The sequence below is a fragment of the Stomoxys calcitrans genome, chromosome 4 (assembly GCF_963082655.1).
Source record: "Stomoxys calcitrans chromosome 4, idStoCalc2.1, whole genome shotgun sequence".
In the NCBI taxonomy this organism is placed as follows: Eukaryota; Metazoa; Arthropoda; class Insecta; order Diptera; family Muscidae; genus Stomoxys; species Stomoxys calcitrans.
The window spans coordinates 10,685,482-10,707,162 of record NC_081555.1 but is presented as its reverse complement, the minus strand read 5'-3'; the positions used below and the strand labels follow the sequence as shown (position 1 = coordinate 10,707,162).

The following is a 21,681-nucleotide window of genomic DNA, read 5'->3' as shown; positions in this document are numbered from 1 at the left end:
AGAAATTGTTTTAAAAAAATAGTTCTGCAATAGAAAATTAAAAAAAAAATTTTCCATTAAAAATATTTTCCAAAAATTTTTTAATTGAAATTTTTTGGCGGATTTTATTTATTTTTTATGAAAAACTAGCTGGACAGGGCCCGCTCCGTTGCGCCTTCTTTCACTCTGTTATTTTGTCTGAGTCCTATGCTGGCACGGTTAGAAAAAAATTCCTTTTTGGATTTCATACTGGTATCAGGGCTTAGTGATTGGGGGACCACCCCACTACCCTAAATCGGGCATATTTACTGACCATGTCGATGTGGGGGAAAATGGTAGAGCAAGAATTGATACCCAAAAATTCCCAAAATACCCCACAAAGAGCAATTTTTTACTGACCATCGCAATAAGGGGCTCAAATAAAGGAATCTGGGAGTAGAATACAAATTTGATATCTAAATGTAGGACCATGTATTTAAGGCATCACCCCTTCCCCAAAACACCCCCCAAAGGGTAAACATTTTTCGACCATGCCAATATGTGGCTCAAATGAAAGATATTTGAGATTAGGAAACGAATTTGATAACCAATTTTGGGATCAATTGTTTAGAGGACAGGAGGCCACCGTAGCGCAGAGGTAAGCATGTCCGCCTATGACGCTGAACGCCTGGGTTCGAATCCTGGCGGGACCATCAGAAAAAAATTTCAGCGGTGCTTTTCCCCTCCTAATGCTGGTAACATTTGTGAGGTACTATGCCATGTAAAACATCTCTCCAAGGAGGTGTCGCACTGCGGCACGCCGTTCGGACTCGGCTATAAAAAGGAGGCCCCTTACCATTGAGCTTAAACTTGAATCGGACTGCACTCATTGATATGTGAGAAGTTTGCCCCTGTTCCGTAGTGGAATGTTCATGGGCAAAATTTCCGTTTGCATGTTTGGGGGACGACTCATCCTGTAAACTCTCCTCGAAACCAATGGCAATATGTGGTTTAAATAATTGGTATTTGAGAGAGGGCACGATGTTGATATTTTTTCAGAGCCAAGTGTCTGGGGGACCACCTCACCCCCGAAAACATCCCTAAATGAGACATCATGAGAATAATAGGCTGAAATGAAGTATTTTAGGAATGGATTGCACCTTACATCGAAATTTAATTTGTAGACCAATAAAGATCATATGCGATATCTGAATCGTTAAAACAATTTTTGTTTATATTTATATTTATGGAATTTTTTTCACAAAAAAAAAAATTGCGCCAAAATTTTATTTGAATTTTTTTTTTTATAAAAAAATATTTCTAAAAAAAAATATATTTAAAATAATTTACCTTAAAGCCCCTTCTTTTACCTTTCACACAGCTCAGACGTTGAAGTGAATTTTCTAAAATAATTTTCTATAACTCAATTGCAAGGCATTTAAAATGATAACATTTGAAAATTGAACCAAAACTATTAAATGACGCTATTCCTCTCATTTTTAGTCAATTTACCAGTTACACTGTGTATTGAATGGGAAATTTTCTCACCAAAGGCAACAACAATCATAAACATACTTCATTAGTAAGCTTCAAAAAAAAAATGAAATTGCCCTTACTTCAACGAACTGCAAATGAATTGTGTAATACTTGCAAACCAACCCCTCCATACTAACCTACATACATCAGGCTATCCATTGCTGCGGCAAGCAGAGATAATGCCACACAGTTGTTGGCAGGGCTCTCTTGATTTTGGCAAATAACATATGATTTCCGTTAAGCGGAAATGGAAATGAAATGTGTACAACACATCCAAGCCAATGTGTGGATGTGTGTGTGTGTGTGACTGGCTGGAGCACTTATGCCACAACACAACAACGGGAATGCTTTAATGCAATTTCCAATTTCCACACGTTTCAATGTTGCCACAAATTGCAACAAATACGATATGCCATATAAAAAGCAACAGCAACTGGTAAAAGGAAGTCCGTACATTTATCGCCAATATTTGCTGTTTCAAATGGGCTTGGCACTTTCTCTCTCTTGTCATGATTATTGCTCCTTGAAAAATTTAATGCATAGAGGCCTCTTGTGCCAAGTGTTAAAGTATCGTTATTATCGATTTCACACCTTTATTTAATTTAAAAAACAAATTGGGATTATTTTTATGAGCCCCTACTATGGCCAAGCTTGATTTTGCCATATGCTGCCTATGCTAGCGATTACGGTTCTCGGTTATGGGCTTTATTATTTTTATTTATATTAAATCGTTGCAGCAAAATATTTGGATGGCATCTAAACAGGGTCAGTTCAACCATAAGGGTATCTTGGCCAATTTTGGTACTTTGGTACCAACTTCACCCCCTAGTCAAGCCGAACTAGGTTGCCTGCGACAAATTCGGTCTTCTGGGGCAATATTTTGGTATAATCCCATCCCTTGATTAAAACTCAATATCCCGTGAAGACCAATATGGACTTTAAGAGCTATTTGCTGCTTTAGGCCACTATTAGTCCCAAAATAACATCTTGGTATTTTTGGGCACAAACTTCGTCCCTTGGTTAATAATCAATATCCCAACTTCGCCTCTTAGTTAAGCCGAACTAGATTGCCTGCGACAAATTTGGTCTCCAGGGGCAATATTTTGGTATAAGCCTGGTCTCGTGGCAGAATTTTGGTCCCTTGATTAAAACGCAATATCCCGTGAACACCAATATGGACCTTAAAAGCTATTTGCTCCTTTATGCCTCTATTAATCCCAAAATAACATCTTGGTACTTTTGGCCTCCTAGTACCATTTTGATCACCAAGGATAATCTCATACAATATGCTGATACACCATACTATTTGATCTCTTGCTGGTTCATTAGGACCATTTTGGTTCCTTAGGCTCTATTTTTTTATCCCTTATGACCTTCTTAGGAACAACTTGGTCTCTTAAAAACATTAAGTTCCCTCAGGACCATTTTAGATCCTTAGGACTATCTCATTCCTCTGGAACGATCTATTCCCATAGGACCTCGCTCCCCAAAGAAATCGTGGTCCTTAAGGGCCATCTAGGTCCCTTAGAACCTCTTGGTCCCTTAGGACCTCTTGGTCCCTTAGGATCTCTAGGTCCCTTAGGACCTCTTGGTCCCTTAGGACCTCTTGGTCCCTTAGGACCTCTTGGTCCCTTAAGACCATCTTGATCCCTTAGTACGGTATTAGTCCCTTAGAACCATCTACGGTCCTTAGGAAAAACTTGCCTTTCTAGGACTATCTTCGCTCTTAAGTGATCCTAAAGAACACCTTGGCCCCCAAGAACATTTCGGTCCTTAAGTCCATTTTGATCCCACAGAAATCTCTTGGTCTTTGGAAACAACTTGGTTTCATAATATTGGGTTACCCAAAAAGTAATCGCGGATTTTTTAAAAGAAAGTAAATGCATTTTTAATAAAACTTAGAATGAACTTTAATCAAATATACTTTTTTTACTTTTTTCTAAAGCAAGCTAAAAGTAACAACTGATAACTGACGGAAGAAAGAATGCAATTACAGAGTCACAAGCTGTGAAAAAGTTTGTCAACACCGACTATATGAAAAATCCGCAATTACTTTTTGGGCAACCCATACAATCCTCTCCCATTAATGTCCTCTTTTATCATCCACATTGGTAACCTACGAACATCTTTGTCCTATTGGACCATTTTGGTACCTTCGGAATACCCTGAACCTTAGGCCCCTTGAAACCACTTTGATTACTTCGGAACACCTTGCTCCCGTAGGACCGCTTTGGTCCTTTGAAACGATCTTGGTTAATCAGAATCATTTCGGTCCTTTAAGATTAAATTTGTGGCTAAAAACCACTCGGTACCTTAGGAACTTTTGGGTCTTATAAGACCACCTTGGTGAATAGGGACACTTAGAACCATCATGGTTAATAAGGATCAACTTGGTCCCTTAGGACTATCTTGGTAAAAAAGAATCATCTCGGTCCCTTGGGATCATGTACCTTAGCTAGCTTAGGACCTTTTGTGATCTTATCAAACCATCTTTGCTAGTAAGGAACAATTGGGTCCCTTAGGACCATATTGGAGGCTTAGGACTAACAAGGTATCTTAGGTCTTTTTGGGACCTTATCAAACCAACTTTGTTACTAATGAATATTTGGGTCCCTTGGACCCTCCTTGGTCCCATAGACCTCCTTGGTCTTTTAGGACCTCCTTAGTCGTTTAGGACCACCTTGGCCAATAGGGAAGACCTAAGGGGCCATTTAAATCCCTAAGGATCATGCTAACTTATTTGGACAATCTTGGTCCTTTAGCACCATCTTAGTTCTTCCTTTAATACCATCTTGCCTTCTAAGAATCATCTTGGTCACTACAAACCATTATGGTCTTTAGAACAACAGAAATTACGAAAAGTGAGTATAGCTACTCAATCCCACTATGGGTACTAGAAACCGCTATGGTTACAAGAAACTGCTATGGTTACACCAAATCACTAGAAGTGACATTAGTTACGAAAAGTGAATATAGTTACTAGAAGCCACTTTGCTCCCTAGAAACCACTTTGGTTCCCAGAAACCACTTTGGTTCCCAGAAACCAGTATGGCACCTAGAAACCAATATGGTTCCTAGAAACCAATTTGGTTTCCAGAAAAAATTATGGTTCCTAGAAACCTCTATGGTTCCAAGAAACCACATTGATTCCCGGAAACCGCTTTTAATCCTAGAAACAACTTTGGTTGCCAGAAACCATTTTGGTTACCAGAAACCACGTAAGTTACCAGAAATCGCCATGGTTCCCAGAAACCACTTTGATTCTAAGAAACCACTTTGGTTCCCAGAAACCACTTTGGTTAACAGATACGCGTTTCGTTCTATTTTGGTTCCCAGAGACCACTTTGGTTCCGAGAAACCTCTTTGGTTCCCAGAAACAACTTTGGCTGCCAGAAACCACTGTGTTGCCAGAAACCAGATACCGCTTTGGTTCCCAGAAACTACTTATGTTGCCGGAAACCACCTTTGTTCCCAGAAAACGCTTTTGTTCTCAGAAACTACTTAGGTTCCCAGAAACCACTATGGTTCCCAGAAACCACTTTGGTGCCCAGAAACCACTATGGTTCCAAAAAACCACTTTTGTTCCCAGAAAACGCTTTGGTTCCTAGAAACAACTTAAGTTTCCAAAAACCACTTTGGTTCCCAGAAACCACTATGGTTCCCAGAAACCACTATGGTTCCCAGAAACCAGTATGGTTCCTAAAAACCACTTTTGTTCCCAGAAACCGCTTTGGTCCCCAGAAACTACTTAGGTTGCCAAAACCCACTTTTGTTCCCAGAAAACGCTTTGGTTCCCAGAACCTACTTAGGTTCCCAAAAATCACTATGGTTCCCAGAAACCACTTTGGTTCCCAGAAACCACTTTCGTTCCCAGAAACCACTTTGGTTCCCAGAAACCACTTTGGTTCCCAGAAATCAATTTGGTTCCAAGAAACCACTTTGGTTCTCAGAAACCAGCATGGTTCCCAGAAACCACAATGGTTCCCAGAAACCACTAAGGTTCCCAGAAACCACTATGGTTCCCAGAAACCACTACGGTTCCTAAAAACCACTTTGGGTCCCAGAAACAACCATGGTTCCCAGAAACCACTATGGTTCCTAAAAACCACTTTTGTTCCCAAAAACCGCTTTGGTCCCCAAAAACTACTTAGTGGTTCCTAAAAACCACTTTTGTTCTCAGAAACCGCTTTGGTTCCCAGAAACTACTTAGGTTGCCAAAACCCACTTTTGTTCCCAGAAAACGCTTTGGTTCCCAGAAACTACTTAGGTTCCCAAAAATCACTATGGTTCCCAGAAACCACTTTGGTTCCCAGAAACCACTTTCGTTCTCAGAAACCACTTTGGTTCCCAAAAATCATTTTGGTTCCCAGAAACAACTTTGGTTCCCAGAAACCGCTTTGGTTCCCAGAAATCAATTTAGTTCCCAGAAATCACCATGGTTCCCAGAAACCACTATGGTTCCCAGAAACCTTTATGGTTCCCAGAAACCACTATGGTTCCTAAAAACCACGTGGGTTCCTAGAAATCACCATGGTTTCCAGAAACCACTTTGGTGTCAGAAACCACTTTGGTTCCCAGAAACCATTTTGGTTCCCAGAAACCACTTTGGTTCCCAGAAACCATTTTGGTTCCCAGAAACCACTTTGGGTCCTAAAAAACCACTTTGGCTCCCAGAAATCACTTTGGTTCCCAGAAACAACCGTGGTTCCAGAAATTTCCTTGGTTATCAGAAATCACCTTAGTTCCCAGAAATTACCTTAGCTCTAGAAACCACTTTGGTTCCCAGAAACCATTTTGGTTTCCAGAAACCACTTTGGTTCCCAGAAACCATTTTGGTTCCCAGAAACCACTTTGGTTCCCAAAAACCACTTTGGCTCCCAGAAATCACTTTGGTTCCCAGAAACAACCGTGGTTCCAGAAATTTCCTTGGTTACCAGAAATCACCTTAGTTCCCAGAAATTACCTTAGCTCCCAGAAACCATTTTGGTTCCCAGAAACCACTTTGGTTCCTAGAAACCACTTTGGTTCCTAAAAACCAATTTGGTTCCCAGAAACAACTTTGGTTCCCGGAAACCAATTTGGTACCCAGAAACCACTTTGGTTCCCAGAAACCACTTTGGTTCCCAGAAACCACTTTGGTTCCCAGAAACCACTTTGGTTTCCAGAAACCACTTTGGTTTCCAAAAACCACTTTGGTTTCAGAAACGACTTTGATTCCCAGAAACTACTTTGGTTCCCAGAAACCACCGTGGTTTCCAGAAATCACCATGGTTCCCAGAAACCTTGGCTCCCAGAAACCATTTTGGTTCGCACTTAGGGAATTTTACTCCATTGTGATACCGAAGTAGTAAACGCTTACTCCTTGATTCGGTTTGCAACTTTACTCTTGCCTTACGATACCCCATGTCTTTTTTTCAATGTGAGAGTCACCCTAATGTCTGCTTCGCCTGACTAGGTATTTGTGTAGTGTTCAGCAATTTTCGTAGCTAATTATCATGAGGTTTGTGTTCAATGGTGTGAAATGCCTACCTTTTCCATTGAATACTGAGTTTATTTCGGTTTTTTGCGGGAACCAGAATATGGTCTTCGCTCAATCACCATATCCTGAATCATCATAAGAATATACAAGTGGAATGGGTTTGTCCCTGGCTCTATGAGCTGGTGTGTGTGTGTGTCATAGTATAGCACTAGTCCACTATACGTTGATTCCTTTAATGGCTGTTGGATTTTCCTCCATAAGAATAATGCAATTTAGGCCCATCTGTTTGTAGTGGACTATAGTTTGGATCACCTTGTAGGTGGGGTTGGGGATTGGGATGTTGGTGTCAGTAGTTTTGCTTACCATTCCGTAATTTTGCAGTTCGTTTTAGTGGTCTCCTTGGGTTTAAAACCTGCTCTTCATGACATAATGGAAATGGGCGCTAAGTGGCCACAGGTCTACATGAAAAGTAGCAGAATGTTAATTAAATTTGTTGTAATAAATGGAAGGTTTATAACCACTCAGAGAAGCTAAATTGAAACATAAGTCCAATGTTTCAGCAAGTTCACCAGGAAAAAAAAGCACAAAAAAGAAAAACACAAGGCCTAAGGACAACCTTAGTTGTGGCGGCTGTTATTACAAATTTATCGTTCATGTACTGGGCCCTTCTTACAAGTATGAAGTTTTCAGAGATGTTGTTTTTTTCTTGGTTTGCTGTCGTTAGAACGAAAATGAATGACATGTTTCTGGTGACTAGTTTTTTCTTCTGCCTACCTCACCTCACTTCCTTTTCGAGCTGAAGGACATATAAGTTGCTGGTGTCATTGGATGTGGCAAATTTCGTGTTATCCTTGTTATTGGAGCCTATTTTGCGGCCGGTCGATTCGTTCAATTGATGGTGGTGTTATTTTTTCCGTTTTTCATGTTTTTTTTTTTTTTGTGGTAGAACCAATGGTACATTTGTTGCATTTTATGGTTTTGTTTGCAATGACCGTAACACATGCATTCTATATGGGGAGGGGGGAGGGGAATATTTGAATATTCATTGAGGCCGGTTGGGAAGGCAAAGAAATAAAAAAACAATATTTGTTTTAGTGAGAGGGAGCTAGAAGAGAGGACGACGGAAAGTGAGGCCAATAAGTACAAAACTGATTGCTGTTATCCTACTCGCTGTCGCTGTTATTATTATTGCCAATGGTGTTGCTGCTCCATCATTCTCATTCTCATCATCAACATCAACGTCAACGTCGTCAATGTCCAAATGAATGGCACTGCAACAATAAATGCCAAAGGTCATTTTCATACTAAAACCGTAACGAACAGCAAAGAAAAACACCTTTATGGCCATTTTGAAATCGAAAGGACCATGGCTCTCTGGGTCTGCTTTTTCATTACTCTTGTCCTTTGATTACATTTTTGTTTTCTTTCGCCAATGTTGTTGTCATGTCCTTCTTGGTCCCTTAGAGTTTTATGTAAATTTTCCCAACAACAAAGGCCAAGAGCAAGCGAAAAATTATCTTCATTTGTAGGTTCTTTTTCTGGTTATAGCCGCTGATGAATCCATAAACCAAAGTTTAAGATGACACAATAGATTACCAACAATAATTCAAAACTAATTTTGTTTGATTTAATTAGGTTTCTTTTCATTGTCTTACTTTGCCAAAATTGTGGTTCTTTAATTAGTTCCTCTTGTTTTTGTTTTAGAAACTCCACTATGGCTGCTGTTACAGGTGGCGCCCATACGCAACGAAAGGGATTTGGTTGTACTGTTCCTGCTAACATTCCGCGATATCACCGCCCTCAAGCAACCTATAGACAGCGAAGACACCAAGGGTGGTAAGTATCCAAAGGAGACAGAGAATCTTCTCTCTTTTTCTCGATGTGCCTTTTCTTAATGTTAAAAAAAAAACAATGGCTTCCAAAAAAAGTGTAATACACAAATACCATGTATATATAACCTAAGTGTCTATGTGTTTAATACTCTCAAAAATGGTTTGTAAACAAAAAATTTACAAAAAAAAGGAAATTTGTATGTTAAGCCTACAACCCTCAAATTTTTAATATACAAAAAAATTAAAAAAAAAAAAATATGTATAACCTCAAAGTTCATAATCATCATCTGCATGCTCTGCACACACACAATTGGCTCGCCTAAATTATCAGTAAAAAATCCATCGATCCTTAAACAACATGATGCCATAAACATAAAAGGATAATTATAAGAATAATGTTAAGTCATAAATCGTTTAAATTACTTCCATATCATATTTTGTGTAAAAAAAAATCTTTTTTTTAAAAAATTCAATTTTTATTAAGATTTTATTGTAAAATTTTTAATTTAACGATTTTTAGTTTAACTTTTTATACCCACCACCGAAGGATGGGATGGAGTGCCATTCCGTTTGCACAACATCAAAATATCCATTTTAGACCCTATGAAGACTATATATATTTTTGACCGTCATAAAAATCTAAGACGATATAGCCATGTCCATCCGTCTGTCCGTCCGTATGTCTGTTGAAATCACGATACAGTCTTTAAAAATAGAGATATTGAGCTGAAACTTTGCACAGATTATTTGTTTGTCCAAAGGTAGGCTAAGACCGGAGATGGGCTATATCGGACTATAAATTTGGGACAGTGAGTTATGTTTGGCCACCCGACATCTTTCTGCAATTTGGTCCAGATCGGTTCAGATTTGGATATAGCTGCCATATAGACCGATCTGTTAATTTAAGGTCTTGGGCCCATAAAAGACACATTTATTGTCCGATGTCGGCGAAATTTGGGACAGTCAGTTATGGCAGGCCCTTCGACATCCTTCCTAGATTGGTTCAGATTTGGATATAGCTGCCATAAGGTCTTGGACCCATTAATGGCGCATTTATTATCCGATTTCGACGAAATTTGGGACAGTGAGTTGTGTTAGGCTCTTCGACAGCTTTTCGCAATCTCGATCAGATTTGGATATAGCTGCCATATAGACCGTTCGCTCAATTTAAGTCTTGGGCTCATAAAATGCGCATTTATTGTCCGATTTCGCCAAAATTTTGATAGTGAGTTGTGTTAGGCCCACCGACATCCTTCTTCAATATGGCTCAGATCGGTTCAGATTTGAATATAGCTGCCATATAGACCAATCTCTCGATTTAAGGTTTTGGGCCCATAAAAGGCGCACTTATTGTCCCATGTCGCCGAAATTTAAGACAGTGAGTTTAATTACGCCCATCGACATTCTTCTTAAATTTGGCTAAGATCGGTCCAGATTTGGATATAGCTGCCATATAGACCGATCTCTCGATTTAAAGTTTTAGGTCCAAAAAAAGCCGATCTATTATCCAATTTCGCTGAAATTTGGGACAGTGAGTTATGTTAGGCCACCCGACATCGTTCTGCAATTTGGTCCAGATCGGTTCATGATCTCTCCATTTAAGGGCTTGGGCCCATAAAACGCGCATTTATTGTCCGATTTCCCTGAAATTTGGGGCAGTAAGTTGTGTAAGGCCCTTTGACATGCCTCTTTTGGCCCGGATCGGTTCAGATTTGGATAAAGCTGCCATATAGACCGATCTCTCGATTTAAAGTCTTGCTTTTATATTACGATTTCGGTGAAATTTTACAAAGTGACTTACGTTGGGCTTTTCGACATCCGCGTCGTATATGGTTCGGATCGGTCTATATTTGGATATAGAAATTAGAAATTATAGAAATTTTTGCACGACGACTATGACTCTAGACAACTGTGCTAAGTATGGTTCAAATCGGTCCATAACTTGGTATAGCTACCATATAAACCGATCTGGGATCTTCACTTATTGAGCCTCTAGAGGGCCCAATTCCTATCCGATTTGTCTGAAATGTTCCATGACGTGTTTTGTCATGACTTCCAACAACTGTGCTGAGTATAGTTGAAATCGGTCTATAACCTGATATAGCTGTCATATAAACTGATCTTGGGTCTTGACTTCTTAAGCCTCTAGAGGGGGCAATTCTTATCCGATTTGTCTGAAATTTTCGCACGACGTATTCCACCGTGACTCTTGACAACTGTGCTAAGTATGGTTCAAATCGGTCCATAACCTGATATAGCTAGCATATAAACCGAACTTGAATCTTGACTTCTTGAGCCACTAGAGGGCGCAATTCCTATCCGATTTGGCTGAAACTTTGCATGAGACGTTTTGTAATGATTTCCAACAACTGTGCTGTGTTATTTTTTTAATCGGAATATAACATGATATAGCTGTCATATAAACCGATCTGGGGTCTTGACTCCTTGAGCTTATAGAGGGCGCAATTGTTATCCCATGACCTTCAACATACGTGTCAAATCTGAAGCGGTCTTGAACCTGATACAGCTCCCATATAAGCCGATCTCCATATTTTACTTCTTGAGTCCCTAAAGGGCGCAATTACACAGTGAGTCCTCCTATGGTCTCCAACATTCAATTCAATTATGGTCCGAATCGGACCATAACTTGATATACCTCCAGTAGCATAGCTAAAATGAGATACCGGGAAAGTATACAAGATTCGGCCTGGCCGAACTTAGAACGCTTTTACTTGTTTGTTTTTAAAATTGTAATTTTATTTTTTGTTTTTTTTTTTTTATTTTAGTAGGGTGTAGGGTGGTGAAGGGTATCACCACTGCTGTGATACAGGGAATTATAATTTATTTAGCTATTTAGCTATGTCCGTCTATCCATGTTTATTTGTGTACAAAGTACAGGACACAATTTTTATCCGATCGTCTTAAAATTTGGTGCAGGCATGTTTTTCGGCCTAGACATGAAGACTTTTGAAATTGGGAAAAATGGGATCAGATTTGGATATAACTCCTATGTATATGTTTGTCCGATTGCGGTAATAATGCAATAAAATAGTCATTTGTATACCGATTCTCTCATAATTTAGTGTTCATTTGTTAACCGATTCTCTCGTAATTTGCCAGGAAGTATTTCCAAATGACTCTCGACATTACTGATGAATTTTCTTAAAAATCGGTTCGGTTTTAGATATAGCTGTCATATATGCATATCGCCCGATTTTCACTTCTAGAATCATAGCAAGCGTATTTACCATGACGTATGACCAATCTTGCCAAAACGCTTTCCTCGACGCCTAAAACAATATATAAGAAGTTTGGTCGAAATCGGTTCAGATTAAGATATAGCTCCCACATGTTTGACAGATTATGGACAATTTGCAGTTATGGTGTCATTTGTCAACCGTAATTATACCAGTTAAAACATATTCGCTCGAAATTTCATACAGATCATCTGAAAACATCTGGCGAAGTCTATCAATATTGGTTTAGAATTAGTTAAAGCTCCCACTTTTAACTTAAAGTATAGGTGTAGGGTTTTATACAGTCGGCAACGCTCGACTTTTGCCCTTCCTTACTGGTTTTCATTTGAATTTTAGTTTCTGATTCTATTTTCTGGAGCAAATTCCTTAAGAATTTTTTCGCCCGACTTTTAAATTTCCTTACTGGTTTTCATTTGAATTTTTTGCTTTTTTATTATAATTTCTTTAAGAATTTTCTTGAGCAAAAATCCTTAAGAATTTTTGTTAAAGCCAAATCAAACAAAACATCATAAATCATTTCCATCTACATCATTCTTCTTCCCCTGCCATCAAAAATAAACATTCTCTAACATTTGTAAATAAAAATCAACATTTGTTCTGTGCTCTATCAAACACAATAACACCATAAATGTCCTATGCAGCAACAGCAGCTTTAGCCCTTATGATGAACTCTTCTTCTAGCCTATGAACTTTGCATCATCTATGCCCGCACATAATAAATGTGTGCGTGCGTCTATTTCTTTTTTGCATTTGTTTGTGCTGTCAGTGTGTTGTCTTTGGTGTTTTTGACAAATTGATTTTTCAACTTTCCAGTTTTAGGTCTATCCAAATTTGCCAAATTGGCCCGATCGGTAACGAGAAGTCGTCAATTCAGCGCACATTTGCCAACGCTGAAGGATCCAACGAAACAATCAAATTTGGCACATGTAAGACAAGTATACAATCTATCAATCAATCAATACATACATTCAATACAAACACATCTACATGCCTGCATATGTACATATCAATCACCTATCCACAAAATGTTGATACGCTTTTCCAACGTTTTGAAATGTTAATTAATTTATCTTTATTATTGTGTTACAGATGATGTCCTTAAGTGCGGATATTATGCCACAGTATCGACAGGAAGCGCCTAAAACACCACCTCACATTTTATTGCATTATTGTGCATTTAAAGCCATTTGGGATTGGGTCATATTATGTTTAACATTTTATACAGCAATTATGGTAAGTTTATGGCAACACATAGCATGACATCTACATGCATCATAACCTCACATCTTGGCATGGGTGTTTGAAGAGCATCATTAATTTTCTTATCATAAGGGCCGCCATGATGGCATCAATAAATAGATGGCAGCAGCATTCAAATAGGAAGGCTAAGGGTCCTTTGCCAATGCTTAAGTATTAGGGGGTTTCTTTGTGTTTTTAGTGGCAACACAGCACTTCATAAAAGTGGGAGGAGAGGCTTTTTAAGTTGTAATGGCAAACAATAATATAGAAAAAATGTAGGGCCCTGAGACAAAGAAAAGCTTGAGGCAAAAGTGTTGCTAATATTATGTATGCATTCTCCTCCTTTCACTTTCACGTTCACCCTTCTTGCACAATGTTAAATTATGACATTTAAGAAGAGGCAAGAGAAAACAAGAACTGAGTTTAATTACCCATTTACATGTTTATTCAAGTATCCTCACTGCTGTGGAGGCATGGAGGATGCAAACAGCTGCTGCCATTAAGGCTTATAAGTAGGATATGTTGCCCGTGGAGAAAGAGCTAGAGTGAGTGTCGGCATTTTGCATGCGACCGGCAAAAGGAAATTGTATAACACATGCATAACACTAAACTTGATATGCACTTCTAAATGTCTCTTAAAGAAGGACCACAACATAGGCAAATGAATACATGACAAACCCTACGGCCTTCTCTTCCTCCTAAGCCTTATATAAAGGGGCAAAGATTTAAGAAAATATTGTCGCATATTATGGTTAGAGAATTTCTCATACCATTACCCTTAAGCAAACATGGCCTCATACTCTTATTAGTACTCAAACAAACATTTATATTATGCTTATGTATATCATCTGTAGAAATAATTTAATTAAACGGGAAAATACAATTTAAGGTCCCTTAAGAAATCAATGTTCCATAAAATCAAAATATATGAGTCATGCTAAATGTTAGAAATAATGAAAAGAGGCTCAAATTCTATGGGGCTATGATTTATATATATTTTGCTTATGATATACTTTCTTCATGGCCGGCGTTGCGTATGATTTATTTTATTTATTGTAGTAACATTCTTCGCAGTACTTGGGAGCGAATGATTATCATTATTTTTCATGTTAGCTGGCCTTTAGAGCGCATGAGTGATGTTAATGGACATAGTTTTAAATTTTAACAAATTTTTATAGGAAAATTTAAATAAGTAAAAGCAAAAATCGTTAAATGACAGTTACATAGAGGGTTTGGCCCCTTATCATTTAGCTTAAACTTGAATGGGACAGCACTCATTGCTGTGTGAGAAGTTTGACCCAGTTCCTTAAAGAAATCACCATTAAGGTCAAATTTGCAGAGTGTTCGGCGGACTTCTAGAGCCCTTATGAACTTAAAATTAAAGTATTTAAGCAGTCAAAAAGGTCAAATTAGGCTTTAAAGGGTTCTAGAAAACAAGTTAGGTAACGTAGGAAACACAACAAATAAGTCTGCCATTTTTGAACGGTTAAAGATATTTATGCCACCGTAGCGCAGAAGTCAGCATGAGGAGAACATCAGAAAAATTTTTTAGCGGCGATTATCCGCTCTTCAATCTGGCGGCATTAACGACACATTGTACCATTTGGTATGGCAATCAAGTAAAATCTTCTCCACAAAGAAGTGTCACACCGAGAAATAAAAAGGAGTCCCCTTATCCGTGAGTTTAAACTTGAATCGGACAGTACTTATTGATATATGAGAAGTTTGCCCCTGTTCTTTATTGGAATATTCACGGGCAATTTTGCAATTTGCATACCAAACTTTCAAAGTTCAAGAAAGCTTGGTGGCCTAAGATGGGCCAGCAAATTAGTTTGAATAACAAATCAACTGATCTAGATTGTCTGTCCGACCCTTTTCTAATGCCTGGGTTCGAATATAAACTTCAGATTAATATTTAATTGATGGCGATATTTAGGATTTCTAGTATAGCTTAGCCCAGGAGTAAGGGGGCGCCCCGGTAGCCGAGTAGGTAGCGTGCTTGGATTACCAGTGCAGGGATTAAGTCACTACTGTGGTATCACAATGAACCTAAAATTGTCTAAGTGAGTCTGTAAAGGACTGCCACTCTTATTTAACCTAACCCAGGGTGGTATCACACTATGAACGTCATATTTAAATCTGATCCGGTTTGGATGAACTTTCGAAAGTAAAGTTACGGCTGCCTTATAAGTGGGAATCGGGCGATATGGGAGATAAAATCAAATCTGAACCGATTACAGAAGACAGATTGGTAATCACAGAAAAAATCATTGCGCGATATTTTGAAAAGAACGGCTAATAAATACGCAAGCAAAGGGCTTAGAAAAGGAAATCGGGAGACACGTAGAATGAGCGATGAATGTCTACATACGGCCTTAAATTTTGGTAAATATGTACTCCTGTATAAGGAAGAGTAGAGACACAGTTAGGTTATAACTGTTTTTTCATAACTTATCGATCATAGAACAAAGGGGGTTTTAAAAAAACTATATCAAAAAATTTTTACGTAATATCAAGCTATTCGTCAGACGGACACACTGACGAACATTTGGATAAAGAGACGGAAAGACGGATATATAGACAGACGAACAGCCATAAACTAACATGGGAAAACAGACAGGCGGGCATATGGTCAAAGAGACGTACAGCTAAACATATAGAAAGACGGATGACAGCTAGACGGACACAGAAACAGAAAGAAAAACGTCTGTCTGTATTTAGACACAAATTAACATGGACAGACAGACAGATGAACATTTCGACAAAGAGACGAAATGACAGACAGAAGGACGCCGAAACAAATGGGGTAACAGATCGACTGACAGAAAGAAAAACGGATGGATAGGCAAACACACAGACAGACGGTCAGAGAGATAGACCAACAGTCAGACAGAGAGACTGACTGTCACATAGATAGACTGACGGTTAGACAGATAGACTGACTGTCAGATAGATAGAACGACGGCTAAACCCAAATTAACATGAAAAGACACAAAAACGGAAGGACAGACGGACAGACGGACGTGTAGGCAGAAGGGCACATCGACAGTCGAACTTCCACAAACCAACATGGAAAACAGATAGACGGACATATGGTCAAAGAGGCGTACAGCCAGATATATAGAAAGACGGACGACAGATTGACGATTAAACAAACGGGCAAAGAAACAGAAAGAAAGACGTCTGTCTTTATTTAAACGCAAATTAATATGGACAGACAGACAGACGGAAATATAGACAAAGAGATGAAATGACAGACAGACGCACACAGAATCAAATGGACAGACAGATAGACAGACAGAAAGAGAAACAGATGTACAGGCAGACAAACAGATAGATCAATGGTCAGATATAGTTAAAAACTCCTACAATGTAGAATTCGCTTAGAGAAATCATTTTTAAATCAGTATCCCTGATTGACCAGGGGGCAGAATGGTATTAATCTTCACTAATTTAAGTTCGTTTTTGCATAATTTGCAGTTATCTGCGTTATTCACGTTCATCACTTTGTCGAATTAACATTAAGTCTGTCAACGCACAATTGTGTGGTGAATAGTACTTGGCCCATGCATTAGTTTAGGACCTTGGCCGCTCTACAGTATTAATATACCCAACACCATTGGATGAGAAGTATACTAATCTGGTCATTCCGTTTGTAAAACCTCGAAATATTGATCTAGGAACCCATAAAGTACTTACATTCTTGACCGTCTTGACACTCTGAATCGATTTAGCCATGTCCGTTCGTCCGTCCGACTGTCTGTTAAAATCACGATCTAACAGATACTTAATATTGATGTAGGTCGTTGGGGATTGCAAATCGGCTCAGGTTTGGATATAGCTCCCATAAAAACCGATCTCCCAATTTAATTTCTTCAAACCCAAGAAGCCGCAATTTTTATCCGATTTGGCTGTAATTTTGCACATAGTGTTCTGTTATGGTTTCCAACAAATGTGCCAAGTACAGTCCAAATCGGTCAAGAACCTGATATAGCTCCCATATAAACCGATCTCCCGATTTGACTACTTGAGCTGCTGGAAGCTTAAATTTTCATCCAATTTGGCTGAAATTTTGCATATAGTGTTATGTTACGACTTCCAACAACTATGCCAAGTACGGCCTAAATCCGTTTATAACCTGATATTTTAACCGAATCCATGGTGATGGGTTCCCAAGATTCGGCCCGGCCGTATTTAGCACGCTTTTACTTGTTTAGGACTAAGAACAATTCTTCTCCTTTTCCTGGACATTTGCCTTCATTAAAGGCTATTTTTTTACTAAGGGACCTAGTTGCCTGCAAAAGACTACGTATTTTTAAATAGTGTAGAGTGTCACTTATACTTTTTTCTTATATTTTTTATTTATTATTAATTATTTTTAAGTTAAGTGCTTGGTGGCGTATAAGTGATAATAATGTATGCTCATGTGAGCGTATGATTAACTTTAATTACTACTATGGAGGGAATATGGGTGCGTATGATAAACAAGAATAGCAAATTAGAGCACTATAAGACGTATGCTGTGCAAAATGAAATTAAGCATACTTAACCTAACAAACAACTGAACAAAACTTCAAAATGCCATGACAAGTCTTATAGACTTTTTGGATTATTGCATAAAAAAGACTTATGTAGCATAGCTGAACAAAAAAAGACTGTGTGATATATAATTTCCCTGGCAGTGTGGCAACATTAGCCCACTGAGAACCATAGAAACAAAATTTTTGTCATGTGTTTACGTGCAGTGATTAGCATTAAGCATACACATGCCAGACTTCCCGCGAACTTGCAATTACGAAATAAGACCAGACTTTTTTTATATCATTCAGTGTTGCTTTATTAAATTTTAATTCTATTAAGTCTAAAAAGAGTCCCAAAGAATCTCAAACCCTTGTAGAGTGTTTCAATACGAATGGAATACTCCCAAATATGGTGGGTATAAAGAAGGGGAAAATCACTACCATTAATTTTGTGCTCTAGCCTATGCTATGCGCAATCCCTTACACCTACATGATAAACCATTATCACCAAAAAGAATTTAATATTTAGTCATGATAATTATGGGCGTATAATAAAAGCCAGTTTATCAGTTTCTCTAATGTATACAAGCTCAGGTATATTAACGAAATTAAAATACCACATACATGTGTTGTGCTACACATAACTCATTTGAGCATAGTTTTCATTTCAATTACTTTAACAAATTGCTATATGACACAATGAAAAAAAATTGAGCTTTTAAAGAAATCACCAAAAAAGGGACTCACTTAATGGGCAGCTTTTTACGAGTGGTAATTAGTTAAACAGTAGGAGAGTTATTAAGAACCACAAGTGGTAAACTTTCAGCATGAATCCGGAAGAAAAGTGTTTATACTCTTAACAGAAACAACATAAAGGCTAATTTAAAAAATGGTACTATAGTGCGTATGATTTATATAAATTATTGCCTTACTTTACTATTTTCCCCATAAAATTTTTATTTATGGTGATAAAAGAATATTTTGAATGACGAAATAAAGAAAACACTTTGGGAATTAAGGAAATTAAATGTAGTTTCTTTTTTATCCAGCTTAAAGTTTAATTTCTTAGCCAAATTACCAAGGCAAGTAAAACAGATTATTTTTTAATTGCGCTATACATAATCTCTATGTGTTGGGGACCTTTGACTTTTATAAAAACAATTATTTTAACAAGTTTATAATTTGATAAATCTTCAAATATGTTCCTTATTTCCATGGTTAGTTTGAAAACTTGCATAAATCTTCTGTAAATGCTTCATTTCCGCGTTATTGTACTAACCAACCAACATCTTCCTTAGGGATGCATTTGAAAATTTATGATTACGGTGGTCATTTTCGCCATGTGCTTTAAGATGTATGGCCCCCAAGCTAAGCATCAAAGTTGTAAATCACACTGTAATACAGGTGGATGTATTCTAAGGATTTATATGGTTCAAATCTACCAAACACACATACACAGATAGCAAATATACTTTAGCATTTCAGCAGACAGACAGAAAGAAAGACCTACAATGAATGCAAAAGCAAATATCCATGTAATTAAGCGATAATCCAAAGAAGTATGGGTAGGCTTATATTGAAAGATAATGTTGTATAGGTATTTCGTGTTGGGTGAATAGACAATGTTAAGTAGCTCAGACTATAGGTCACTTTATAGGCATTAAGTCGCCTCTTCAATGTTTTCGGTGTATTTAAAAAAGCTTTTTTTTTAGTTTTGTGATTAATGTTAACTCATTTTTGATGGAATAAAAAGTTGAAAAATCAAAACCAATTATTTATTTTTTTGCATAATCCTCTCTTTACAGGTGCCATATAATGTCGCTTTTAAAAATAAAACCTCAGAAGATGTTTCATTACTTGTTGTTGATTCAATTGTAGATGTTATATTCTTTATTGATATTGGTAAGTACATTTGCAAAATACCACTGCAATATGTGTCAACTCTAAAGAGGACATTATGACCATAGAGAATAACAGTGATAGGAAGAGACAAAGTTAGAGATAATGGGGGCATGATGATTAAGGGGACTCTGAAATAAAGACCTTTTCTAGCTACATAAATGCAATATGAATACAAATAGACTGGAAACCGTGCAAGTTATGTAAGCAAAAGGATGATCCATAGAATTCCAATAAAAATAGAACAAGTAAGCAAAAGTTTCTTATGCAAATATTTTACCCATTTCCTGTTTAAACTACAACTGACATTGCAACAATGAGCACACCTTAATAATATCTTCCATACCTTAATAATTATATAGAAGATAAAGTTTTTCAATTTATCTGGGAAACTACCTGTCTTCATTATTGCAGTGTAGTTTCTGCTTCCTAAATTTTCGTTTTGTGGCATAGAAAGAGAGGCTTCTGTACATAAGTCTTCCAACTTATACTTCCTGTGCAAAAATTCTTTGGCTTTGCAGCTAAAATTTTCTAACAATTTCAAAATTAGTTGTTGCCTTAGGGCAACAACATACAAAAGGAAGGCAATTACTGTGCTTAAATCTAGGAAATACTATACAAAGTTCTTGTATCTACATATTTGTTCACGTAAAATAAAGAAAAGAGAAAAGGTTAGCAAAACGGATGAAAGTGAAATGTATTTGCCAAGATAAAGTGAAATTTCTACGAAAATGGTATAAAAATTCTTTTGGTTTACCTAAATGTTGGAAATTCTTTTTACAAATAGACCTAGGAGAGTATGATTGATATTATTTTGTTATACATATTGGAGAAAATCAATAATAAACTTGCGCCGATGTGAAATTTAAGAATCTCATTTTTGAGCATTTTATTTCTTTAGAAAATGTGGTCAACATTTTTAATTCAAAAAATTAAGTTTCAAAGATAATTTTCTCAAAATTTTATTTCCCAAGAATATTCTCTCAAGATTGTATTTTCAAATAATATTTTCTCAAAATTTTATTTTCAAAGAAAATTTTTCCCAAAATTTTAATTTCAAGAAAAAGTCATTTTGTCAACGAAAAATTTATCAATTCATTTCTTTTAAAAATGATGACAACTTTCCTTTGTTAAAGAAAACTAACTGAGCCAAGACCGCTTTTAACTTATATGGAACAAAATTATACTTTGAATATTTATTTTCGACAATTAAAGAGCTTTTAGTTAAATATCAAGTTTGGATGTTAGATGTACTCCCTTCTCAAAAGATTTTATTTGAGCTCGATATTAGCTTGAGGATTTTGATATTGGGAAGGTGGTTGGTGGGTAAAGGGGGTGGTGTGGATCTCTGGTGTAGGTATAAATTTCGTGCTCTTCTCACAAATATCTTTCATTTGAGCCACATATTGCCATGATCGGTTAATATGTATGGCCGATACAGAGGTGTTTTCGGGGGAGAGGTGGTCCCCCAAACACTTAGACCTTAAAAAAAAGATCAGTATTGTGCTTTACTCTCAAATACCATTTACTTGAACCCAATATTACCATTGGTTTAAGGGGACTTTATGGGATGAGGCGAACCCCAAACACTTTGCCCCAAACTTAGTTATCAAATTCGTTTTCTAATCTCATATACCTTTCATTTTTGCCACATATTGCAATGGTCGGTAAATTTTTACCCTTTGGGGGTGTTTTGGGTAAGGGGCGGTGCCCCAAATACATAGTCCCACATTTAGATATTCGTATTCTACTCCCAAATACCTTTATTTGAGCCCCATATTGCGATGATCAGTATATAATTGCTATTTGTGGGGTATTTTGGGAAAGGGGTAGACGCCCCGAAAATTGGTCATGAAAGTGGGTATCAGTTTCCTGCTCTACTTCCCAATACCTTTCATTTGCGGCCCACATTGACATCGTAGGTAAATGTGACCGATTAAGAGGTGTTTTGGGGTGTGGGA

General features: G+C 37.5%; 1 protein-coding gene across 8 annotated transcripts in view; it reads left to right on the top strand.

Annotated features, from left to right (window-relative positions):
- The window catches only part of LOC106087027 (potassium voltage-gated channel protein eag-like), a 295,197-nt gene that overhangs the window by 243,856 nt on the left and 29,660 nt on the right, over nucleotides 1-21,681 (top strand). For 6 of the 8 annotated variants that reach the window (XM_059366593.1, XM_059366592.1, XM_059366596.1 and 3 more), the window contains 4 exons: nucleotides 8,678-8,809; nucleotides 12,876-12,988; nucleotides 13,152-13,295; nucleotides 19,627-19,723. In XM_059366593.1, coding sequence (XP_059222576.1) covers nucleotides 8,678-8,809; nucleotides 12,876-12,988; nucleotides 13,152-13,295; nucleotides 19,627-19,723 — 486 coding nt within the window. The remainder of the gene's footprint in view (nucleotides 1-8,677; nucleotides 8,810-12,875; nucleotides 12,989-13,151; nucleotides 13,296-19,626; nucleotides 19,724-21,681) is intronic. The other 2 variants (XM_059366597.1, XM_059366595.1) reach the window with 1 other exon arrangement.